The sequence below is a fragment of the Psittacula echo genome, assembly GCF_963264785.1.
Source record: "Psittacula echo genome assembly, chromosome: 10".
Taxonomy (NCBI): domain Eukaryota; kingdom Metazoa; phylum Chordata; class Aves; order Psittaciformes; family Psittacidae; genus Psittacula; species Psittacula echo.
Window position 1 is genome coordinate 15478419 of NC_137741.1, and position 26217 is coordinate 15504635.

The window sequence follows — 26217 nt, forward strand, 5'->3', positions numbered from 1 at the left end:
CTTGATTCTCATCAATAAACTATAGCAAAAAGTCTTAATCTTTGGTTTTCTAGTCCTGTAAGACATTTAGTTTTCCTTTTACAGTAGCCTCACTTGTTACCTCTTTTCAGTACTCCTTTTCAAGTATTTCTTAAAATCTTGAATATTCACAAATAAAGGAAACCACATTATGATAGTACCTGAAAATTATGGGAAAGTTCTGGACACATTGCTTCATATTGTCCAAGCTCTTCCTCTGGTCGGTCAAGAACTGCCTTTGACCTTAGTTTGTTCACATCTGTCTCCAAGTCATAATCCTACAAAAGCAGAATTAGGAAAGCATGTATATTAAACCAGCCCCACAAAATAACTGTTGAAGTGAAATTCTGCATAATACCATTGCTTTCTAATAACATCATACTCATTTAATGAGTCTTATAACTGTTAAAGTCATTTTATGGAAAGGAAAACAGAGGCACAAGAAGAAAGACTACATCATGAAAAAGAGGAATTTGGTGGTTTGGTATTTGAGCACCTAAGTAGACATACCATGAAAGGATGGTTTCTAACAGCATCTGAAAGCTGAACCTTCTTATAAGAAGCTCAGCTTGGGAGACTTCAAAATAACCAACAATTGCTAGTTATTTCTAAGCATATCATCCATTGCCTTGCTTATGTTGTGTAAAACAGTAAGCACAGGTCCTCAATGTAATTGGTAAAATTCTTATTCAAAGAAAAAGATAATCAAATATCTATTTAGCAAAAAAGTCCTCCAAGTATATTAATGCCAAAATCGTCTTCACCAACCACCAGCCAAATTAGAAAGCTTGACACTTCTACTTTTCATTTAGACAACCACATGGTTTCTCTGAGTGCCTGTCAATCAAACTGAAAGGCCCAGATCCATATAATTGAACTTATAGGCACCAATTGCTTATATTTTATTTTTATATCTCAACGCTGCTTATAAAAATCTGTGAAACTGTTACCCAATTCATCTTCTTTACTCTCCAACTTCCTTGATATTTTTATATGAAAAAAAGCTTTTTAGATCTCAACCATCAGTGAATCAGGGAAAAGAACCTCATCCGAAACTTTCACAGTCAAAGGCAACTGTGCAAACTCCTCCATATCCAGTAAAAGAACCGAAACTGAACTGTGTCAGCATTCAGCCGTTGCATATGAAATGAGGAAAAGATGGGGAAAGAGAGGATGGAGACATGGTATTGATGAGTAGGCATTAATCTACATCATTATTCAAATAATTTAACATGTCATTAGTGTGTCCCACCAAATGCCAGCAAAGAAGCGATTTGCTTGTGATAGACTCATTTCTGAAGCTATTATCAAAAGAAAAAATTATAAAATTGCCCATATGCAAAAGAGTCCATGAGATTTCAAATCTTGAGCCACACTTGTCTTGCAAAGCAGAGTTTAAAATGCAGTTAGGGCCTAGCTGAAAATGCAGTGAAGAGCTGCATGGAGTATGAGGTCAGTTTAACGGATTTGCCACTGAGAGCATAATGATGATAAGCAGCTTCAAGCTTGCTGAAGATTTGGGTTGGAAAGGCTGAATGGTTGATGTAATGATTCTGATTTTCATGGAACTGTCTAAACAGTTACTGAAGGAAGTGTTGAGCCAAGTTTAAGTTTGGTTGCTGTTACTAGGATGCATAGATATGTGTTATGTAGCTGTGAAAATGTTTGTACATCACATCAGTGCCAGGAAATATTGTGTAAATGGTAGCTCATACAAAAAAAGTAAACTGAAAGTTCATTATCCATTCTCTGATTGCTTTCCCTTTAGAAAGATGTGTCACAAGATACGTATGACCAGTATGCCAGACAAACAGTACTTAAAACTCATACTCGGAGCAAGCTCTTAGGCAAAAAATAAAACAAACCTGATGATCACATCTACTTGGTAAAATATTATGAATAATGAAATAGTTCAGAGACATATAGGACTATAGGATCTCTTTCTGAATGAATAACTAATTAAAGAAGGAGATAAATTCACTATGAACCTTATCCTTAATGAGCATCTTGACAAGCTGTAACATTCAGCTAAAAGGAGACAGACAGGGGCAAGTTAGGACACTGAGCTAATGTGGTATTTTTTCTCTTAGCTTCATTTTCTTCATTGTGTGACATCAGTTTAATACTTAAGGAGAAAAAGACAAGGCAAGTAATGAAAATGCCGTTCCACAAATTCTCAATCATATCTAATTAGACTGTGTTTGCGACTCCATTTCTTTAATACGCCTTCCCAAACCACTTTATGTGGCAAAGACCTATTAGCAGCATTCACCACTTCACACATGCATATGTGCTTTTGTGTATTTTCACAACAAAAACGTTTGCACACTCATCCTCAGCTGATGGAGGGCTTTTTTCCAAGTTACATCATGGCAGGAAGAGTGCAAAGGGAGAAGTCGGAAAAGTATTGAATAATTCATTGTATTATTGTCTATGTGCAGCAGCAAATGAAGAAGAAATGTAGGTTCAAATGCCTCAGCTGTGGCTTAAAAGTACTGACCTTTTGCTTAGGATTGATGCACAGCCCAAATATGCTGTGATATGGGAAGAAAAAAAGGGTTACTCTTTTCTAGATGATAATTCTGTTTTCTCCACTAAGTGCCTTTTCTGGTCTACACCTGGAGGAATCAAAGATCCATCATTTATCCCTGACTATACACATGATTCTAATAGTCTAATAGTTCCCTACAGGAACACAGAAGCCACCAAACCCATACCATCCTGGGTGACAAGCATGGCAATTAATAAGATAAATGCAGGACACCCTCTTCAATGAAAGTCAATGCTTTCTCTTTTCTTTCTTTCAAGTATCCTCTATTATTTGTGTAGTGTATTTATGTGGGACCACATGCATATCTACATTCTGCGTTTTGACAGCTTATCAGGATGTCAAAACAGACAATGAAAAGTTTACTTTCCAGTATGTGGATGATTAATGAAATGGCTCATATACCTACTTCCTCCTTACTCTCCTCTGCCTCACTATCCAGGTCTTTTTCAGCCTCTTCCTCTCCATCACTTTCATAGTCACCTGCAGAAGTAGAAAAGAGGCAAAGGCGTTCAATCCAATACCCCCCTCAGGCCCTCTACAGAAATAGGTGCAATCTCTTCAGTGTGCCACATGCCTTCAAACTACAACTCACCACAACCTTGATTAAAAAAGATTCCATTTGTTAATTTAATATAAATGAATTTGGCACTAAATCTCCCAGTTTTTAAAGCTCTGTTCTCTTGGACTCAAGCACTGCCTTTCAAAACCATGACAAATGTCACCATGATATGGATCCAACTCCTATTACAAAGCAATACAGAGATTTTCTGCTTGGCTGCAATAATATTACAGGATGCTCTTAATCTATATTACCTAGACTAGGATGCTTTACTGCCATCATTGTTATATTATTTGAGCATCTTCCATATGAAACTGAAAGCAACAGAGAAATTGCTTATGTGTACCACAGGGTCTACTGTTTCTCCTTTTCCGTGGGTTGTGTGGCTATCATGCCTGTGCTTAAGTTCCACTTTTCAGCAAGCGCTCACATCTTTCACTCGTGCAGCGTTATTGCTATCTGCTTTAATTTTAGAAAGGAAAAAGGATAATTCTCGTAATTCTTTACTGAAAAAGAAACAGGGCAGTGTTTCCCCCCCAAACAGCCATGCATAGGCACAGTACCTCTGTCTCTGTGCTTGTGTTGGAGCAATAGCACCTCCAGCCTCTGTCATGCCCACTTTGTTTCATTATTTTTTAGATAATAGAAGAATTTGGGTTTTTTTCCCTTTTCCTTGCTCCTTTTACACTTCTCTCACTCTCTAGGCTCTGAGAAGACCTGGGAGTAGTTTTATCTCTACTGAATAAAACTCTAAGCCATCAGATTTTAACTGTACCACTCAGGACAAGGCTGCCAAGACTCCTTTTCCTCAGATCCCACATTTAATTCTCATGTCATGCTCTTACTGAACTCACCCTTCAGCCAATTACCTTCAGATCCCTCACATGGAGGTTCAGCCTTGGCATTCCCAGGAAGAGGAAAGGAATAGGAGCTTCTCACTGTCGCCAGAGGCAGAGGCTCCTTGGGGTAGCACTTCCTCAGAATCTGAGTCACGGTGTTTATGATAGGATCCAGATTTTTGCAAGATAAACAGTCCTAGGAACCAAAGGACGACAACATTAAGAGTTGTCCCTTACAATTGTTCTGTCTATTACGCATAATCCCCCACAGGAGAGACAGGAGGACCCAGGGAACTACAGGCCTGTCAATAACTTCTTCAGTGTCAGGGAAGGTTATGGAGCAGATCACCTTGAGTGCCATCACATGGCATGTACAGGACAAGAAGGTGATCAGGCCGAGTCAGCATGGGTTTGTTGAAAGGCAGGTCCTGCGTGACTGACAGGATCTCTTATTATGACAAGGTGACCTACTCAGTAGATGAGTGAAAGGCAGTGGAGAGTGTATACCTAGAGTTTAGTAAAACCTTTGACACCATTTCCCATAGCATTCTCCCAAAGAAACTGTCTGGTCATGACTTGGATATACTGTTTGCTGGCTAAAAAACAGTCTGGATGGCTGAACCCAAAGAGGGGTGGTGAAAGGAGTTAAATCCAGTTAGCAGCCTGTCACAGTCATGGCTTTAGTGGCGGACTGGGCAGTGCTAGGTAAACAGTTGGACTTGATCTTAACAGTTCTTTCCCAACCTAAACATTTCTATGATCCCAAAGTATTTTATTATAGGAAAATGTCTGTTTTGAGATTTTGTTTTTTTTAGTCGTACAGGACTTCATTCCGTTTTCTCATGTATGATTGAACAGCATTAGAAGATTCAGTGGAATTAACCAGGATTCCTGTAGGGAGGACAGAAAAATCAGCTAAAGCTGACATGCTTACAATAGTCATTGCAAGAATCTTAATGCGTATTTCTAGATCTCTGCCTGTTAGGAACAAGGGGGACTAAAAAGACAATTTTGAAAGCATCTCCAAGGAAAGTTTTATTATGTTTAGAGCAAACACTAAGGAGAATTTGTTGCTTGTTTCTAGTGTTTCAGTTTATTCACTTGTTCATGTGGTGTTTGATTGCTTTTGTTTGCTTGTTAAAGGAAAGATAAGGGAGGACTGTTATTCTGTTGCTGCATGTAGACATTCTTGAACAATCTTACTCTGGTTTGGTAAAACTGTTCTGTTTTTACTAGAACAGTGAAGACAGGACTTGAACACATGGATGTTACTACTGGGAAGTGTAAACTGAATAATATTATCTTACAGTAGACTCTAGTACAGGAAGGCTGAAGAGAAACCAGGCAAGCTTAAGAAATCAGACAGGGATAAACTAGCAAATTGATGTTCCACGCACCAGTCTCTTCAAGGTGATACAAACCTGTTTTCTTGTCTCAGAGTAGGCAACTCCTTGTCACTGCACACAAAGCCAGCCAGTTGCTAATGTGAATATACCATTTAACAGCCATGAGAGTCTAAGCCAAGTTTGGAAGAAGAAATGGGAGCAGAAAGTGCTTCCTTTCCACAAATTATTTCATTATCTAAAATTATTTTTTTTTCCCCAGGTAGGAGCCAGACTCAGAATATCTCTAAATTCTCTTCAACTCAAGTAGCAGTCACATCTAATCTATGTAAGGAGACAGTCTATGAACTATTGGCTCTTCCTGTAAAGACACAGCCTTATGGGCTATTAAAAGCTCAGGCATTTCAGCTATCTGTCAGTCCATACAATAAGCAGCTGGAGAGGTTTCAGTTTAAAACCAGCCTTGTAAAGAGGAATTCCATTGCAGGCTGTTAAAACAAGCAAAGAAAAATTATAAAATGGTTTCAGCAGAACTTTTCTAGGCAGCTTTTAACACCTTTAAAATCTCATTAGCTGCTCAGAGGTTGGTCAAGGCTAATCACCACAGCCAGCAAATTCCTAAAGGCACTAAAATACTGTCTACAGACAAAAAGAGTCATTGCTTTCCCAAGCAGAAGTTATTTGTCTTGCCCTGTCTCCATCTCTTTTACTCTTCCTACAGCACAAAATTCCTCTCAAGAGAATACATTTCCCATTTTCTGTCTATTATGAAAATTACAGATAGTAGCAGCAGCAGCCTCTACCTCAGGACAGAGTAAGGGAAGAGCATGACTGAGATTCTCCAAGGGCTGCCAGAGTCCTCCTGTCACTTCATGTCTTGGAGAGACTCTTTAAGACTCACAGTATCCCAAGGACGTAGTGAGGGAACATTGAGCTTTGCATTTATTAACCTCGGTAATTCTCCCTCCATGATGTCCCTGGTAGTGTACAGCAGGAGACAGCAAACCGGAGGCCCCTGAAGCTGTCATTTCCGCTCCACTTCTAACCTTTGGGAGGATTAGTATTATCAGTGTTCACTGGAGTCTTAGTGTGCCATTTCCTGTTTGTTCACCCAAGGTGACCCCATGCTTGCACTTCCCATGGGGCTGCTCCCAGGCTGAGCTATCAGGAGATGTTAGCTCAGAAACCTACATGGGCTAGAGAAGGCTCTTGAAAGGGAATGAGCTGACATCTACCCTCAAGCAGCTGTTGCCATCCACCCTATTCAAGTTTCTGCAGATCAAGGACTTCTCATTAACAGAAGCCACACTCCCTTTAAAGATCTGCTGATTCTGGCCACCTCATCCCACTTGAAAATCTGGTCAAGTCCTCAAGAGGATGATGAAGTGACAACACTACCAGCATACTCTCTACTGCTAGTAAGAAGTGTCTTTCAGTCACAGGAGAATTATTTATTACAGTGACGGTAAAGGTGAAGAAGCAAATACACTGGATCATAAGGCAGAGGGTTTTCTGGAGGAGAAGGGGCAGGCTTTTCATTCTGTCTGTGATGGTGCTTGCATGAGATGATGCACTAGTCAGTAAGAATGACAATGGAAACACTTCTCATGGAATCAGATAGATGAGATTTCTCTATAAGCAACTTTTCCAAACAAGGCTAAAGCAGCAATGTGGGAGGAAACTGTTACTGTTCTGAACCTGCCCTTTCTATACCTCAGAGAGATCCCACCTTCAGGACCACGTCAACATTCTTGATGAACCCACACAAGATTAAAACTGGGGACTCCTGAAAAACAGTTAATGGAAGTTCCTCATTAGCAAATGCCTGGTTAAATAAATTTTTTGTGTGTAAAAAACTGGTTGGGTGGAATTATCCATCTGGATACCTGGAAGAAAACCTCTCATGAAACACGTAAGCAACTCTTTTGTGGAGATATTTCACTGTTCTTTGGGAAAGGAAGTATCAGCATACAGCAGGATCCACAGGGCAGAAGGGGGAAATAAAGGGCATTAAAAAGCCTGAACTACAATTCTCATCAGGCTCAGTAGGAATTAGTTTTAAACTGAAACTTTTCAGCTTTTCTGGATTACTAAGTGTGAAAAATTAAATATATTTTAACATTATCATATTTTTAATTGATGTGTTATATAAATTCAAGATAAAACTATGGAACTTCCTGAACTGTGAGAAGGAACCCAGCACTATCTAATCTATCTCACATAGCTACTAAAGCACCATTTACCTGTATACTTGTAAAGAGAATCTCCATCCCCTTGGAACAAAGGAAAGTCTCCCTACCCAGCTGGATGTTGGTGATGTGCTTCAGGCAGAGCAGGAGACCCCTACGAATGTAGATGTAGTTGTTGGAAACATCATTGCGATGCCAGTCTTGATAGAGCCTCAGCAATCCAACCAGGTAACCTCTGCTCACTGCCCGTCGGCTGTTAGATTCTGAAAAAGAAGAGAACAGGTTGAATTAAAGTACTCATCCTGTTTGATACCCACATTGTTACTCACTGCTTAAACTCAGAGTTTATCACCTGCTTATTCTTGCTGAATGGTCTCAGAAAAATAAAACTTTGGGTTTGGTTTTTTTTGGTTTTTGTTTTGGGTTTGTTTTTTTTTTCCATTTAAGATGATTTTATTTGCTAAGCATGAGGTGGGCTCTTGGACTTGTACATGAAAACAAATGAAGCAGTCTCTTTTCTGTGAGACTGGAAATGACTGCTCCAGAACTCTCCAGATGAACCAAGCCACAGGTGGGGAACACAGAGCCCAAATCTCCTACAAAGTGCTAATAAACTTAAACACGATTACACCTAAAACTACGAAAGCACCTGAGGAGTGAGAAAAGCTGAAGAACACTAAGATTAGTCAACAGCAAGTCATATAAACTTCACATAGCGCTGTACTTCAGTCCTGAGATAACACCTTATGGAGATCAAGAAACCCAGAAACCTTGGAGCTGTACAACCCTATCACAGATTATGTTTGACTTCTAAATGTGTTCCCATACATTCCTCTATAACAAAAGCCATAAATCAAACTATTCTGCAAATCCACACTACTTAAAAATTAACAAAACACAAACATGAGCAACGGTGTTTTGCGCTTCCTCTCTGTTGCTTCCCAGCTCTAAGATTTAAACATTACCTAAATGTGCCCTTTAAAAGGCTTTACTGCATGGGAAAAAAAAAAAAAAAAAAAAAAAATTAAAATAAATTAATATAGGCTTTATAAAAAATAAAAGGAAAGCTGCAATGTCCTCTTAATCACATAGATCTAGGACATCAGACTAAAATTAAAATATTATAAAACTTATGATAACATACAAATTCCAATGAGTATTCTAAAGCACATCCCTTGGCCCACTGTATACCTTGCTCTGACCCACAGGACAAACATGAAGCCATACGAGACTCAAGGCTCCCTCCCTTCAAACCAAACATGTTTTCCTGACTGGTCCTGACATTCCTCACTGTGACACACATTAGAAGCTGTCAGGAGCTCAGTAATCAACCAAGGGGCCAAGTAGCATACGCAAGACTAGAGGTCAACATCCTGAATACCAATCAACATTTGCAGTTCACAACAGATGGCTCTTGGTACGGGTTCTCCAGAGTTAGTAGGTTCCAATTCATTTCCAGTTCATTAAACAAAGTGCCAGAGCCCCTCACACCTGGAACGTTAAAGTCATCAATGGGGATTTACAGTACAGGAGAAGGAGCTGGAGGTTAAGAGAGAGAACAGAAAGATACTGCATGCAGGAGATTACTAACAAGGGAAGCCAGCCAGAGATTAAGCAGGAAGCAGCTAGTAGGCAGCAAACCTCAATCACAATGATGAAGTAGATAGAGGTATTGGGAAGTGGGAGGAAGTCACCTGAAGTCATCTGTCTGGTCTCTGCATCACATCATCAAATTCTTATCTGGAGAAGTGAGTCGTCTTGTCCTGCAATTTTCTTTACTATTGGCACCACAGGGTAGGCAATAGACACCATCCCCAGACCAGTTTGTCAGCTCATTTTAATCTTGCTCTGCACCTTCACACCACCCTGTTGACATGCCCTTATACTAACCTGCTGGTCCCACAGCTATTCCAGTCCTACACAGCTCTGCCAAGGCTCCTACACCTTGGCCTGCAGTTCTCTCTAGCATTTATCCCCTTGTTGTTAACCATCTCACACTAACTCTGCCAGTACATCTTGTATTTCAGGACTCAGTGATTGTCAGCATGTAGGTCATCCTTCTCCTTTGACCTTCACTGTTCGGTTTTTTTCTATTTTACTTTCTGCAAGAAGACTTTAATTGCTTGAGAATCCCTTATCAATCCCAATGATTTTATTCATGATTTCCTGTTAATCCTCAACCAGCTGTCATGTTTACTAACCTGCAGGATGACTAACCCCTTAAATCAGTCAATCTTCCTTGAAGAATTACTCGGGAAGCTCTGTAAAAGTCAGTAAGTATATAAAACATGACAAGAAGAAGAAGAGAGTCAGGGAGTGTAAGGTAGGGACAATTTAGATCAGACTCGGAGCTGCCCTGAACTGTTCAGAGGCAGATGAAATTGGACTAAATCTAGGGATTTATAGCCCCTCGCATTCAGTGCCTGCAGTCTAAGCTTTCTATGTCAATGTCAACAGGACAAGGGAAATGTTGGAAAGCACTATGGGTATTGCTTCTTGGAGAATTTATTAAAAAAAATAAGAACAAAATTATCATAAGATGTGTTTGTGATGTTTTCCTCACATCTTTCAAGACAGGCTTCCATGCTTGGATCCTAGCTCCATAGAGACCAGAGCACACAACTGTCCCATACTTCAGTTTTATCACTGGATGGAAAGCAATGAGGAAGCTGAGCTGTTTCCCCTCATGTTTTCTGTAGTACTTATCACCTTTAAGATCAAAACAGTTGCTCTGAAAAGCGAAGCTGAGATAGTCTGTTCTGTGAGGAGGAGATCAGAGGCAATGAGAATTACTTGCTGAAGGGGCAAAAAACACATTCATTTTGCTCCTCGTGTCCAATTTTATTGATTCTCCTCTCCTGTGCTGTCAGTGCTTTTCTTACCATTTTTTCAGTTGCATAGACAATAAAGTAGTGAATAAATGAAGGAGGAAGTATGCCAAGATCTCCAGAAGGCAGAATGGAAAAAGAAGGCCTCCCCACCTGTCTCTGTTGGTCTCTCCATCTAGGGATGCACCTGCATGAGCATCCGTCTAGATTTTGGCACAAATACAGGTGGTGAAAATGAATCGTACAGGTACAAGCAGCACTGCACAGATTGTAGGCAGCAAGAACCCACCCCTCCTGGAGTCAGTATGCATGGTCTGCGTGGTAAGTGGTAAGAGGTCCTATGTCTTTTGACCATTTGCTGTTATTCTTTCATTAGTCCTTTTCCTATTCTTTGGGTATGGCCAGTGTTCAGTGGAAATGGAAGTTCTCCTTCCACACGGCTTTCAGAAGTGCCCAAGGATGGTGCTTTCTATTTTGATGCAATGCTTGATTTGTGAGACAGATGCACTCCTCCTGTTTGAACTAACAGAACAGTGACATTTTTTCATACATGTAATATTTTAAGACACTTATAGTAAGCTTACACAATAATCTTTGGATCCCACAATAGCTTTAAGTGTAATAAATAGCATTGACCATCAGTCCCTCTGTGTTTAGTATTTTGCATACCTAAAATCACTGATTAAATCTCAACAAACTGATTAAAACTCAATAAACTAACTACTGGATGAGATCTGAGCCATCTCTGACTCTCCTGCTCTGAGTCTGTCTCCCTAATCTCATTCTGGCATCTCTGATGGAATCACTGTCTTCACAACCTTTCCCAAACCTGTCACTGGCGCATTGTTTTCTTTGCAAGAGTTTCACTTTGCCTGCTGAGGCTGGGATGGGTGATAGAGGAATAGTCAGTGTCATCTTAGTTTCCCCATGATAAAACTGACCTTCCACTTCTGGCTTCCAGGGCAGGGCTGCTAACCAGTGAAAGTTTAAGCACTGCAGCACAGAATATCCAGCCTGAATCATCTGTGCAGTTAGCCAGGAACATTTGACATGGACGCACAGCCAGTGTGAAGGGGCTTCAAATGGTTAAAGATGCATCTACATTAACAAGGAGATCACACTAGAAAGAAATCCAGCTTTGACAGAGCTCTGATTTTGTGTTAGAGGACAAGGACAGACTCTAAACCCAGGGTTTCAGTCTAGTAGATAAAGTTGCATGACTGCCAGTGTTTCTTTGGACACTTCTGAAGCCCTCCTTACCTTCCAGTCCCCTTTAAAGTGTGTGCCAGGAGCACAGGGACCGCTGGAAAACATGCAGCATGTTTAATCACAAAACTGAATTACAGTCAACCTGAAACAAGATGAGCAACGCATTGCTTACCGGGCAGAACAAAGAGATTTATCTTTCTGTCTATCTGCTTAAATCTCTTTGTTGATGCCACTCCCCTGATTCATTATGCCAAGAACATATATTGCTACAGTTTGGAGATAAGAATGCTCTGCTAAATTAACCCTATGGCCCCTAACGCAGTGAAAGGAATAAGAAAATCTCCAGCTTCCCCACTCTGCTCTAGAGATTGCCTTTTGGGAATAAGAAGCGCAAGATATCTCCTAAAGCAAACGGAAAGCAGCTATTTTATTCAGTCACTGAGAGGCCATTTTTGCTAAAGATAATATGAAGGTTCCCTATAGAAGCAAAATTAATTGTCCCCATGGAGGAACCTAGTCATCCATCAAAAGCTGGAATGAATTCAGACCCAGTGGGTTCTACAGTTCCAACAAGAAGTTGGTCTTAGCTCAACTCTTGTTGGAAGCCAGAAAACTACTGTAATTGTGCCCCGTAAATTTCACAGCCCAGGAATATATTTAAGCAGTTGGGATAGACAAATAACACTGGCCCAGAGGCAGAGAACACAGGCAGGATTGGCTAGCAACTACAGGTACCATGTTTTGCTCCTAGAAAAAAAAGCCACAGGCTTTGCTTCAGTACAAGAACAGCTATTTCTACTCCGAAAGTTCCAGGTGTTGGCCAATACAGTGACATTCATACAAACTGTATTAGGACATGGTGATTCTTCTCCAATTTGCCTTTGTTACATTGCTTATATGTAAAACTAAGGAAGAACAAACCAACCTCTTTTAAATTCTCCAATTAACCCCACAAGGAAACTTATATTTAAGTGGTTTTCCTCTTTTTCCTTTCTTTTCCAGCTTCACAGCAGCTTCTGGTTGCAATTCAACAGAAAGTTGAAAATCTACAAAATTGAACAAATCCACCAACATTTGCACAAAGTTTCCAGCTTGATTTTTCTGAACAAAGTGGGTGGAAAGAGTTCAAATAAGGATGCTACAATTTAGAAGACTTCCTCAAATTCAGCCACTGAATTTCCTGAAGCCAGATCATCACTGGAGGCACAAACGTTGCTCATGCCAAGGCAAAGGCAGTAAGCAATCATTTGTAAGGATGTCAACAGACAATAATGAAGCTCCTCAACTCTTTGGTTCCATTATACCCATTCTGAGGAGCAAAACAGTGGGAAGCTGCTATGTCAAGTAGATGAAACCAACCTTTTTCTCTACAGTACTGAATTACTTTCAGTTTGAGATATGCCTATGTATGAAGAGCAGTCTTGGGGAAAGGAATATAAAGGACAGTCAAAAATAACTTTTTCCCCCCATAAAGCAGCTCTTTTCAGACAGAAGGTTAAAAATAGAATCAAGACTATTTGCATTCTGAAATTCAGGAAGAAAGGATAGACAGAGACCTTCTTTTAGATGATTATGAAAGGAATTAGTTGCAGAATTCAACTCTGATCACAGTACAAGTTGTGAGGATAGATTTGGGGCCAAACTGATAATGAAGTTTGATTCCTAGGTAGGTGATGAAGTCTTAAACTGATCATGAGAAATGGGAACCTGCCAAAGTATTAGGCAAATCACAGACATTGTGCTGTTTGCTCCAGGAACCAACGTGATTTGACCATAGGGCTATTTTGATGCAAGATCAAAGACCTGTGTCAGTAGATCTGTTGCAGAACATTATGAATTCAGACATAGAAGGTACAGGCGTTTCAGAAACCGTAATCTGCTTATGTGCTAGAACATCGCTTTCTGTTTCTCAGAGTTGCTTGCCCCTCCTTGATGCCAGCATAAAAGGAAAAGAATGACACTGATTATTTTATCCTACAAGCCACGAGGAATAATCCTATGTTTTGATAAGAGAATAATTTAAAAATGAGCAGGTGAAAGGTTAAATAAAGGCTAGTTGGCAGAAGATGAGGGTGAAAGAGCAGGAAATGAGAGATAAAAGGCTGAGGGGGGGAGAGGGAAGGCAAGAGAACAAAGAGAATCAAAGAAAAAGGAAAAGATATAGAAAGAGAGGGGAAAGGCCATCAGCAATAACTGCTGTTAGCACACCAAATTGTCTTGATGAAATAAGCATGATCAGGGGTCACCACAACCTGTCTCTTTAAATTGCTCATTACAATTGTACCAGGCAAGCACTGCAGCCAGGGCCCTTCCCTTCAATATCCACTGAACGAATGCCTCCAAGATTAGCTCTAGCTAATTTCCTTAAAGACACGCAAGCTGCTAATTCTGGGAAACACAGATAGTCGGGAATAACAAACACCACCAAAATTAGAGTAAAATAACCTGCTGATAAACAAATTACTCACCAAAAATAAACATTGGATTAATCGGCAGTGGGAGCAGGATCCCTATAATCACATCGCCATCGTGTGGCTCCCGGTGCCGAGCGGCAGCGGCCGGTTTGGTCCATCACAACGCCTTCAAATGCACTTGTTCGAATTTATACAGAGGGGTCCTGTTTTCTTCCACTCCCTCAAAAGTGTGAATGGCTTGCCTGTTTTATTTATGGGGGTGAGCTCACTAAAAGCAATACAGCCCATGCCTAGGAGCAACATGAAGGCAGTCCTCACCTTCCACCACTGCACAAACAGGGGTATGCCCCATCCACACCTGAGCCTCCCACTGACAAAGGAGGGCTTAATGGTAAGCTCCCCAGGCCTTAAGACAAACTGGAACAAGATACAAAGACAGATGTACTGAGGAGAAGTAGAATAAAGCCAAAGGAGGCTGGAAAAACTACCCTGGGAAAGACGGGAGAGCCTGATGATGCTGCGCCTTATTCCACCTCAGTTTATCTGCAGCTATTGGTGTATACCCCACTCATGCCCATCCTGGGCTGTAGAAAGAATCTAGAAACTGAAGGATGGATGGACAGCCGTAATGCTAGAAAGTTTGACTAAGGTGAAAAGCCTTCTGATGCTCTTATGGCACTGCAACACCAGTATAAATATTTACCAAGCAACGCGTATAATAACGTAGTTCAGTCAGAGGGAGTTAACAGCATGATGGAGAGATAGTAGATATGAAGAGAAACAGCAAGGCAATGGAGGAAGCACATGCTACAAGCTGTTTGCTGCATGCATGTGGGAATGGCAGGTGGAGAACAGCAACTGGAAGAATAGCATACAAGGATTGGTAAAGTAGCCTGGGATACTTGGAAAGAGGGAAGAGGCAAGGAATGAGAGACTGGCTGAGAAACACCTTCTCTATGTCAATAATCTGAGCTTCCACCGACAGAAAGACACAGCACTGCAGAACTTCTATCCCTCTGCTATTCACCATCTCTAGCACTGATTTGTGCTATGTACATGGGACAAGGACAACCAAGGTCAATCTTGTTTTGTACTGAATTTCCAAGCATTTCTTCCTTATTGTGGATGAAGCACAAGCTTGTAGCAGTCCATCAATTATTTCTTTGGACAAGCTGATACTTCCCTCTCTGAAACACAAGAGCAACAATTTCCCAGGTACAGCTGAAATGGTAATTTTTCCTTACACTGATGCCTTCCACCCTGGCAGATCTTGCTTCTTGCAGTTATGCACCTGCTAAGTGGGCATTAGCATCAGGAAAGAGACAGAGGCCAGAAAGTCTCTAGGCAGCCCCTGGCCCTGCAGATGGACAGTTTCAAGTAGAGTTTGTGGAAGCCTGAGGAGCTGAAGATGGATGTTTCTGAAATCCATCGGGGAGACACACTGCCATCTGCCTGCTCCCTTTAAAACTACTGCGTGCTTTCTCGTTGCAGCTCGCTGCCAAAGCAAGAGGGACACTCACCCTTCAGCACAACGTGTATAACCATAACCATCGTGATCACTTTGGGCTGAAGCACTGAAGGATATGACAACCCTACAGGGAGACACTCAGGAATGAGTGTGTTCTTGTCCGTGTTTTATAGCCTTCACCCCCAGCACAACTGCCTCTCACCATCATTTTCCAGCAAGCCACCAAGTCTCCAAAAGAGCTCACAATCAGTCCACTAATTCAGTACTGTAGCACATTCCAAGATTCCTGCCTCCTATTTAATTATACGCCATCTAAAACATGCTAAAAGGCTTCTGGGTGTCTTGATGTGCATAGTTTTATCCCTTGTCTAAAGAAGCACTTTTCAAGTGCTATAACATTTACCAGATCTTATTTTTAAGAATCCCTGCACCATTCAAAGGCACTAAGGTCATAGGCTTAAATAAGTTAACTGTGACAAACAAAGCTGTCCTGACACAGCCATGAGAAAGAATTCAGCTCTTTCCCAGCCATAGTGAATTTATTTCTGAAAGAACCAGAGCTGTTTTTCACATCTCCTGACCCACACCTCCTAAAAGACAGAGCCTGCTCATTTGTATGCAGCTACCAGAGCAGTCCATTCCAGAAGCCTGGAGCTTCTCATGTCCTGAGAAGGACAAAGAGAAAACTAAAAGACATTCTTGACCAGTCAGCATCAGACTGCAGAAAACTTCAAAGAACACAGTCCAGGCTGACTTGTGGGCTGTGGTGCTATATTTGATTGCAAGTACTGGCACTGTTTTCCAAATCCCAGTTCCAGTGCCTTAAAGAACATGAGCTGAAAACAGACTGTGTTGTTTTCCTAAAATCACTTTTCCATGGAAGCAGTGTTGCTGTAACAATATTGTTTGGTTGTGAATGATAAAGGAGAAAAGGACACGTAATAGCAAACTAGGAAGCGTGTCTCAAACCAGAAATGTTTCTCCTAGTCAATGCCTTTGTTTGCAATGGTCAGCAGTAGAAATGAACATGAGAACCCTCATCTGTATACAGTGATCAACCAGAGTGACAGTGGATGGTCTGCTTTGCTCAACAGACCAAGTTCTCTCTGAGTTCATTTTTGGTTTTGTACCTTCTGTGCAAGCACCCGAAACAACCAGTAGAATCAGTGTGTTCTTCCAGTATTGGAAACCCTCTATGAACTTTCTAGAGCAAGAACCAACCAAGATGCTTTCACAACCTAAATTGACTGGAAAGAGTCACACAGAAAATTTCTGAGAGTAAATAGCTTTAAATCCTCCTCATTCCAGGAGGAAAAGGGCTGGGAGAATATGGAGCTGAATCCAAAATATCCCCTAGATCATTCTCAGCTTCCCCACTCCAACTTTCACATGTGTTTACAACTCCCCAGAAGACTACGTTTCACAGCTTCCCTTGGTAATTACTCCTCCACTTCTATACACTGTTCTCATCTCTAGACCCAGAACAAGCCTCCAAGTAGAAAACTTATCCTATAAATATCTTGGGACAACAGAATTTCACTTCCCATTTCTAGTACTTACCATAAAACAGGAGTGCAGGAGAAAAGCTCAAGCTGCCAGATGAGCTTTCTGCTCTTGCTCCACTTTTCCACACTTCTCTGTATATTTCTTTCTACTCTGAAGGCTAATTTTGCTTTTGTATTGCAGGCAGCTGTGTCAAAGCCCTACAACCCCCTTATTAAGATTTAGTGCCCAAATTAGAAGGTCTTTCCTTGTTGCAATAATGTGACCTTTAAATCTAGGCAGCAAGGTTAATACTGAGGCGTTATTTCAGAATCCATCACTAGAGCTCCTGCAGCTCAGACACGATTCCGTTGCAGTGTGCTCATTTAAGCACTGCTTCCAGGGCTACAATTTTTCACAAATGCGTTTATTCCTAATACTATGAAAAGGGGAAGGGGGAGGAGAAGAAAGAAAAGGGGGAGGGAGAGAAGAGAGAGAAGGACAATATGCCATTGTGATTTATTGTGGAGTAGATTGTCTGCAATAGTAGAGTGCTCTTTCTTAATCAAAGCTTTATTAAATTCTGGTAATAAAAAGCTAAGTGTTTTCAGATGGGATAAAGGCAAAAAAAAAAGGGTAGCATGTTTATTTCAGGAACAGTCATGCCAGCAATACGTGAGCAAGAACCCATGTCAAGGTCTTCAAGATCCCCAGCCAGCTAGCACAGATGTTAAGCACAGCCTGCCATAGCAAGGCTGTACCCCGGCAATCACTAGGTCTCAGCCCTGCCTGCACGTTATCAGACCTGACAAGCTTGCAAGGGAGAATTAAGGTCATTTCTTTTGGACTGCAGGATTTTTCTAAGCCTTTGCCAACAATAGCATTGTTACCGGGTATGCACACAGTGCAACAGCACAGGACAGACAGGTCCTGGCCTCACTCTCCAGTGATGCTGCAACAGAGCAATAAGCATTTGTCACTGGCTGGAGAGGTTCCTCATTTCTTCCACTCTACAACCCCCAGGACAACCAGTGTTCCCTAAATACTCAAATAAGGGTCTAGTCTGGCTCCCACAGCAGCTTTCTCCGTCAGACTAGGACACCATCTCCCATAGAGCTGTGTGCCCACACAGCTGCAGGAGTCCTAGCTAGACATATAGGGAACTACTGCATTACTGCCTCTCTTCTAAGCAGGGCTTTTTGGGATTGAAGGAAGAGGGGATAGCAAGGGAGAATGAAGTTCAACAGGATCATTTTGTCCAGTAGCACAACACAGAAAGTCAGAGAGAATATTAAAAAGAAGCTTACTTGATTTCAGCAAAGCTGCCAGAGCCTCAATGGCTGCCCTGAGGAAAGAAGAGAGATGGAGAAATAATGTCAATTTCCTCAGTAATTTTTGCAACCTTCATCTTCAGAGTCTTCCGGGCCAGGCTCCCCAGATGGCCTAAATTGACAGCTTCTGATGGACTTTGACAGAACTGCAATGTTTTACACCAGTGGAGGATCCAGTCTCTGCAGCTGACTCAGTTATTCTAAAAGACCATTAGCCCTCTAGCTTTAGTGTTACACTGATTTGTAGTGACCATTAAATTTAAAGCAACACCCGCATATCCAAAGTAATGAAGCAAGTCATTTAACTGCTGCCCCAGAGCTACTTCTTTGTATCAGAGATTCGGCACATGCCCACTCCAGACATTCGGCACATGCCCACTCCAGACATCAGCCCTTCCATCTACATCAGTAGATAGTAATTTCTGCATTAAGTTGGGACATCTATGTCAGTATTTTCAACCAAATTCCACTCCCTTCTCTGTTTTCCCCAAACAAGCTTAACCCTTTCCATCCTTCCTCCCACCAGCTTTAAGTGAAAAGAAAAACTGATTTCTTTTATTTATAGCAATGTCTTGCATTGCAGAGGCATTGAAAGGCCCTCAGACAGATCAGGACTTGCAAGAAAGATGCTAAAGCTCTATGGGAAGACTGCTAACCCCGTGAAGCTTAGAGAGTAAGTAGCTAGAGGGGAAGAGAGACACAGAGAGATTTCCGTTGACCTTCTGTGTCAATCTCAATGTCCAAGTAAAGCAACTCAACCTGCCTCAGTCAGCATAGCCCTAGTTTGAATGGGAGCTGGTCACTAACATTTGCAACTTGAAAAGCTGAAGTGAGACATCCTTGTTCCTCACCATCCAGAGGCAAGTTCCTTCCTCTTGTAGTGTAATCTCCATCCCACTAGCCCCACAAAAGACTTTTTCCAGTTGTATTCTGCTGGAGCAAGAAGATCCATGTTCTAACCTGCCCTACTGCTGTTAAGTTTCAAGTGCCCACAGCTGATTAAATACATACAGCTACAAAAGCCTCCATGCCCAAGGATTTCTTAAAATGTAATCTGTTTACAAACCAATCCCCAAATAAAATCACATTAAATTCCATCCTCAGCCAATTATCATCCTGCAGCAAAAAAACCCAGATAATTTTTGTCACCAAGCTGCTGGTTGTGGTGTGTCTTAACAGCAGCAGAAACTAAGGAGGATTCAAGAGCTGTTTCTTGCTGATGCTGGATCAATTACCTATGTCATTCTTTCACTCTAGGTCATTCTTTTCATTCATACCTATGTCATTCTTTCATAATGAATCTGACAGAGTTCAACAACAGCATTACAAATAATCTGAGAAACAAAAATCCATCCAAAGTATCTCCCAAAGCTCAAAGTCAACTATTATCTTGTAAAGGAGACTACCTTACATACCTGCATCTGCAGGCTTAAAGTGATGTCTCAATCACACGCCAGAACAGTAGAACAATGAAGGAAGTACCACAGTGTTTCTTGCTCCAAGCAGAAGAGATCTAAGGATTTCCTGTAGGCATCTAGTTTATTTTAGAGGTGCTTATGAGCATTACAAAGAGTTTCATTAGAGCTACACCACAATTATAATGTGAACACTGCCAGCAAACTTCTCATGAAAAAAACCATCAGCAAATCTGGATTTTTCCAATACTTTTTTTGGGGGTCTGTAAAATCAGATACAAAGAACTTCATTCATCTTCAGACCTTCCAAACCATGATCTCAGATGCATAATCTTCTATTCCCACTGTCTTTGAGTCACCATTGTAATTCCTCATCCACTTGACCCAGAAGACCTAAACTCTTCCTGGCTATAGCATAACTTACCCTTCAACAGCCTTAACCACCCCATGTCACTTATCCAGGCTTGGAGAGAACTGGCCTGCTCTGACTCTGGACATAAGAGCTATCTGTGGTTCTGATGCGACCTGATCAGGCGGGTTTACAACTGCTTTGCTTGTAAACCTGAGAAACCCAAGGCTCTCATAAAGATGTAAGTAAATCCACCCAGATGGTACTGTAGGGTGGAAAGCTCAGACATGTCCTGAAAAGAATTGAAGGTGGTATCACCTAGATCCCAGCATCACCACTCAGCAGAACCATATTTTCATAGTCACCACCTGCTTCGGAAGCAATGTTATAGACCTGTAGCTGTAGCTGCCTGGATTCTCCATATCCCAGGCTAACAGCGTAGATACATCCTCATCTCAGCCTATGCTTGTACACAGTACTGCAATAAAGTGTAACCAAAGTAGTAAGTTTCGTCTCTTCAAGTACTGCAATTTATCACAGGGATTTTGGCATAGGCTATATGTAGTGTTCTGGGCGTCCTACAGCATGTACTCTACAGTTAGTCATAAGTAGGTGCAGACCCAGTAGACTGACCTCAATAGTATGCATTGCTTTAGAACAGATTTTGAAAGAAAAATATAATTAGAGACATGAGGGTAAACTGCAAAACAGATAAAATAGGTTTAAGGGATAAAATGGACTTAGCAAGAGTAGATCAATCCAGCCTAACTTGATATCTTTGTTTGATGAGTGATTTTTCTAGACAAGAGAAATGCATTTGATCTAATTTATCTGTACTTCAATAGAGCATTGATGTGGTGCCGCACTGGAAATTATTAGCAAAGCTGGAGAACACAGGGATTAGTGTAGGAATTGCACCATGGGTAAGGAACTGGTTAAAGGAGCAATGACAGGACCTGTGCTGAAAGAGGAATTATTAGTCTGGAAGGAAGGTATGTGTGGAAGTCCTCAAGGATGTTTTGAGACCGATCTTATTTTATCTTTTCATTAATGACCTTGGCACAAAAAGTCAGAGTATACTAACAAAATCTGCTGACTGTGTGAAGTCAGGAGTTGCTGCCAATAGCAGGGAGTTCAGAATACCTTTCAAGAGTAGCAGGATGTTCTTGAGTGCTAAAGCAATAGAAATGTGTTGAAATTTAATAGTCAAAGTGCAAGGTTACACATTTAGGCTTTAATAGGAATTGCTGTTATGAACAGGGGCTCATAGTCTGGAAATGAGAAGAAGGACACCCTAGATACATGAGGCCATTAGAGGATGAGGACAAGCACGACCCAGTAGGGTGACAACCATGAAAGGACAGATCAGGTCTCAGGAAAGCCACAGCCAGTGGAGAGAGGAAAGCATGAATTTCATACAAGGCTTCACCTGAATAGCTGTGTGCAGTGTTCAGGAGGAACCGTGCAGAAGAGTGCTAAGGAAATCATTATGTTAAAGGAGATTTACCTCAAGAGGAGTCTTAAAGACCACAGTTTTGTCACCTTAGCAAAATGATGGTTAAGAGGTGACTTGATTGCTCTCCATAGACACACTGTGTGAGAGAGAAGTAAACACTGAGGAAGGCAGAGAACTACTTAAGCTAAAGAACAAAGCTGGCACAAGAACAAATGGATATAAAAATGGCCATGAATAAAATTCAACTAGAAATTAGAGGATGGGTTTTAAGCACTGGAAAATGAGGCTCTGAAACATGCTTTTGGCAGCAATGGGATGAACAACCTAATGACTTTGAGAAGGGAGCCTGAATTGCTTATAATGGGACTGTTAGGCTCAGTTGTCAATGAGGAAAGTGTCTAAAAAAAGTGACCCATGAATGATTTTAGTTTTATATCCCTAAATTTTAATCATAGATAAAACAGAAGTGAAATGAGAAACAGGAATTCCAAGTACAAGGTTAATTAACCAGACCAGAAAAGACGAGCTGCACCAGCTTAAGCTGAAAAGCCAAATGGTCCAAGGGAAGCACGCAGAACCACAGCAAAACCAGTGCTAAAACTTGCAGAACAGACTCATACTCCAGCAGCCTGCAGTCCAGAGATTTCATATGCTAGCAATGGTGCCTTGGGGAGGTTTTTAAGCTCTCAGTTGATTTTATGTCCATATAGTTTTCTGTGTACTTTTGAACTTATGCTAAGTTTTAGCATCCACAATTACCCTGGGAAAGGAGTTCACACCTAAATCGTGTAAAGAGTTTTCTACCTGCGTTTGTTCTAAGTTTGGACTTTAAATCAGCATTGTAATTTACACTTTAAGTCAGCTGTCAGCAAGTATCCCCAGAATATTATTTATCTTTGATGCTGAACAAATTTGAACACACAAAACTCCCTATGGAAAACAAATAAGTTCTAGAAGAGAACACACAACAGACTTTCACCAAAATCGGGAGCAAGCTTACAGCAAGCCAAGCAAGAGGTGTTTGTGATATCAGCACCTCTTAATACCACATGGCAAACCAACAGCATCTTTTCTGCTATCAGAAGATATAATGACATGATTATGCCTGGGACAGGAAGACAGAGAGAAAGGACATAAATCGTGCATGAGAGGAAGGATGGGAGAGAGGGAAGATGGGAATGGGAGGAAAAGTTTAAGAGCACAAGAAAGATAACTTGATGAGCCATATGCTCGGCCAGAGAATTTGACAGCGTGCCCAGTGTAGAACTCTGCATTTGTCTCAAAAAGGAATGGAGGGAAAAAAGAAATAATTAAAAAAGCTGCCAAATCTGTCCAGGTGCCTTCCTCTGATTTTTTGTTCTTTGTGGAAACACGTTAGTAAAACCTTAGCGGTTTGGTCAAACCCAGCGTATCTAAAGGAGATTTACTTCTATATTAAAAAAAAAAAAAAAAGGATGTATAAATAAAGTTGCCCCATCTTAAAAGACATTATAATAAATGCTGCTCCATAATCTCAAAACATTAAAAACTCCCCGTAGTAGCAGTCGAGACAGCCACTGTGAAGAACGGAAATCTTTGAAGTGTTTCCAAGTCAGCAGCTTGGATATCTGGGCAGCAGTACAACTAGCAGGCAGACAGACAAATGCAACTTCCAGATCCTGTGCTTAGGAAACAGGAGCAACATAGGAAAAACTCCACTTCCCAAGCCAAAGCACAATTGGATTAGCCACCAGAACTCCTTTGTCTGGGCTGCTAGAAAGCCCAGACGAAGAAGCCTTATGCCTGGATCATTCTTTCAGATCTGAGCTTCCAGGATAGCACTGCTAGAAATCACTGCAGACAGAGGAGACAAAGCCAGGATCTCTTAGGTTTTCTTTGCTCTGATCTCAGCTCACAGGTTGTAGTGCTGGGCAGTAGGATGGACAATGCTCTGCCTCTGTTTCTGTCTCATATTTATTTGTTCCACCCCAGTATTAAATAGAAAGACTCCTGAAAATAAAAAACTCACTACAGAAAAGATGCGTGGTGGACTACATGAAAGGATTATGGATTTTAAGACCCATAGGACACATTGGCGTTGGTACCTCCTTGTTCAGGACCAACTTGGAACTGTGAACAGGGAACTGCAGAGAAGGTAAAGACTGAACAAAGAAAAGATGCAACAGGGTTCTGCAAATCAGTTTGCAAGTAATTTAACCAGCCTTCCTTCTCCTGTGAGATTGTATCTTTTACATGCTTAAACATGAAACCTCTTCAAATTATTGAATGAAAGTTAATGATTTGGTGCTTCATTAAACACCTCTTCAACTTGACGCCTGATCTAATTCCTAAAGGCAATCACACTTGGATAATAAAGACGTGAAGCACTATTTTTATAGAAATGTAAGGAAAGGCTCTGTCTCTGCCTGGCAACCTGCATGCTCTCTCCTTTTACTCTTCGCCCTGCTATTTCACAGTATACTCACTTGTTGCTGCCACATTTATTTATATCACAGGCAGCATGGGCAGTGACCATGCAATAAATATTTGTATAGCATCTTCACAATGGGAACCCTGACTGAGGGCTTGAGGTATTGCAGCTTACAGGCATAAAGCCCCTAAGCTTCCATAGCCCCTGTCTCTGAGAGGAATTAAGTGTCCTTGAGTGTACATATAGTCTGGCTGCATTTTGCCTCCAACCACTGGGACTTGTACTTAACTACTGGAGTTTATACAGTCACTGAGCAACTCACTTAAAGACAATTTCACATTTGACAGCTGAGAGACATTTAGAAACAACATGTAGGCACCACAGCAATAGGTGCTCTATAAATTCTACCAGAAGGTAGATCTCATCCGAGACAGATGCCTTGAATAGTCATTTCCCTTGTGGCCCAGAAATACAGATCTGCAGGCACTTGCACAGTGATTTGTTTTGTTTTAAAGGCTTAAAAGGTCCTGGAAATATGGGTGGGAAGAAGCTGCTTATGCTGCTGGCATTTTCATGGCACTTTTGGTCTAGGACTTACGCAAAACCACCAATCATCATGTCCACTTTAATTCCAGCTTGTTAGCTAGGCATTATAACCTACGCTAAAGGCAAAGCCTGCTCACAGTCCAATGTCTTACACGCTGCCAACAGGTGGAGTTCGGAGATCCAGCTGTTGTGCACAGATGTGCTTTGGGTGTAATGCTGAAGGAAAGGGAATAAAAATCACACACTCCTTTTCTAATGGTTCCTTCTGTTCCAGTGACCAGCTCTTTTTTTTCTTGGAAAAGCATACACTGACCTTGATACAAATATGCATATTCTAGGAAACTTATTCTTTGTGATGCAGTTCATTTTGCTAAATAAAACAAATGAGCAAACAAAAAGGGTACAGAAATTAAACGCATACTCAACAGTATTTCCTCTCCATCTTTAAAGATTTATATGGCTATTAACTCTAAGAGGAGAGTTGTGAGGAAAAACTTGGGCACAGGTGCCAAAGTCAATGCTAATAGCCAAGCAAGACTTAACAGGAGAAGGAGTGATGATGATTCATTGCTTTTTAACCCTACAACAGAGCCAGAAGCAAGTTTTCTTCTATGTTGCATTTTTGGAGAATGCATTGACTTCAGCTCACCAAAGGCACACTGCTCCCTGTAGAGAAGTTATAGTTGTGATGTGGAAACCCCAGTGCTAGGTCCTCTCTTGTTCTCATGTCTAATACAATAAGCATATCTCAGTTCCCAGGTTCAGCTCAATGTCTGAACTGTAGCATCATCCAAACATCTCCATGGAGCCTGTTAGATTAAAAATCAGTGGAAAAGGTATAGCTTTCCAGCCTCTTTTATCTCTGCCTCCCAGAAAGAAGAGTCAGTCCAGGGTTATCCTCCAGGCATCCTAACAGGTATCCCGCTCTCTCTTGTGTGCAAGGACTACAGGAAAGACAGCTGTATCTTAAAAAAATCAGCCTCTTCTTTACAGTTCTAAATTAAATGAGCTTCAAAGTAGTAGCAAAGAACAAGGTACATGAAATACACTTAAATCCAAGCCAAAAAAGCGTGCAGGAATTTCTTACAGTATGGTGCAGAGCTGGCACTGCTTCCCCAGGCAGAAGCTGTACCTCAGAAAAATTCCTATTCCTTGTCAACTGCCTCTCCAGGGTCAGATGTCACAAATATGGCTGAGACAGGCTGTGACAGACTGTCATTCACATCAACATGAAAGGACTGGAAGGATCACAAGCAGACAGGATTCTTAACAGATCCATCACCCAGGCAGTTTCAGGCTGACAGTGTGAGAATCCAGCTCTCCCACCCAAGAGACACATGTAGGGGACAAGAGAGGGGCTTGATGCTACACTTGATTGATTAAGAGGACTGATGAGGATATTCATCGAGACCACATCTTCTAACAAGTACAAGCACAGCCCTATAAAACATCGCATACACAATGAAAACATGCAGTAAGTGGGGTTAAATCCCTCTCCTTTCCCCAGATGACCCTTCCAATGCTAATACAGCTACAAGTGAGAAAGAGCCCAGTGGTCTGTTGGCTCACTCTTTAGTTGTCAGTTTATTTGTAGCTTATCAGCTCACCATACCTGACAGCTTTTGCTCTGGAGAGCCCAAGGATTGACATGCACATTATGCTCATGGCAAGGTAGGTGCTCAGTGCACAGAGAGAGAGACCCAGCCCCGTTCTGCTTCTGGATTGCAAACTTTTCTGAATACTTTGTACATGCAGGCTAGGCCACATACCTGGCGAAACCCTGCAAACTGAGGGAAGCAGCATGCTTGAT

The 26217-nt window shown here is 41.3% G+C and overlaps 1 protein-coding gene across 1 annotated transcript in view; it reads right to left on the reverse strand.

The window, feature by feature from the left end:
* The window catches only part of AGBL1 (AGBL carboxypeptidase 1), a gene marked incomplete at both ends in the record, with an annotated part of 282988 nt that overhangs the window by 219698 nt on the left and 37073 nt on the right, over window positions 1-26217 (reverse strand). The window contains 5 exons of the mRNA XM_080626759.1: window positions 180-296; window positions 2976-3049; window positions 3998-4163; window positions 7554-7762; window positions 18208-18245. Of these exons, the coding sequence (XP_080482885.1) occupies window positions 180-296; window positions 2976-3049; window positions 3998-4163; window positions 7554-7762; window positions 18208-18245 (604 nt within the window). The remainder of the gene's footprint in view (window positions 1-179; window positions 297-2975; window positions 3050-3997; window positions 4164-7553; window positions 7763-18207; window positions 18246-26217) is intronic.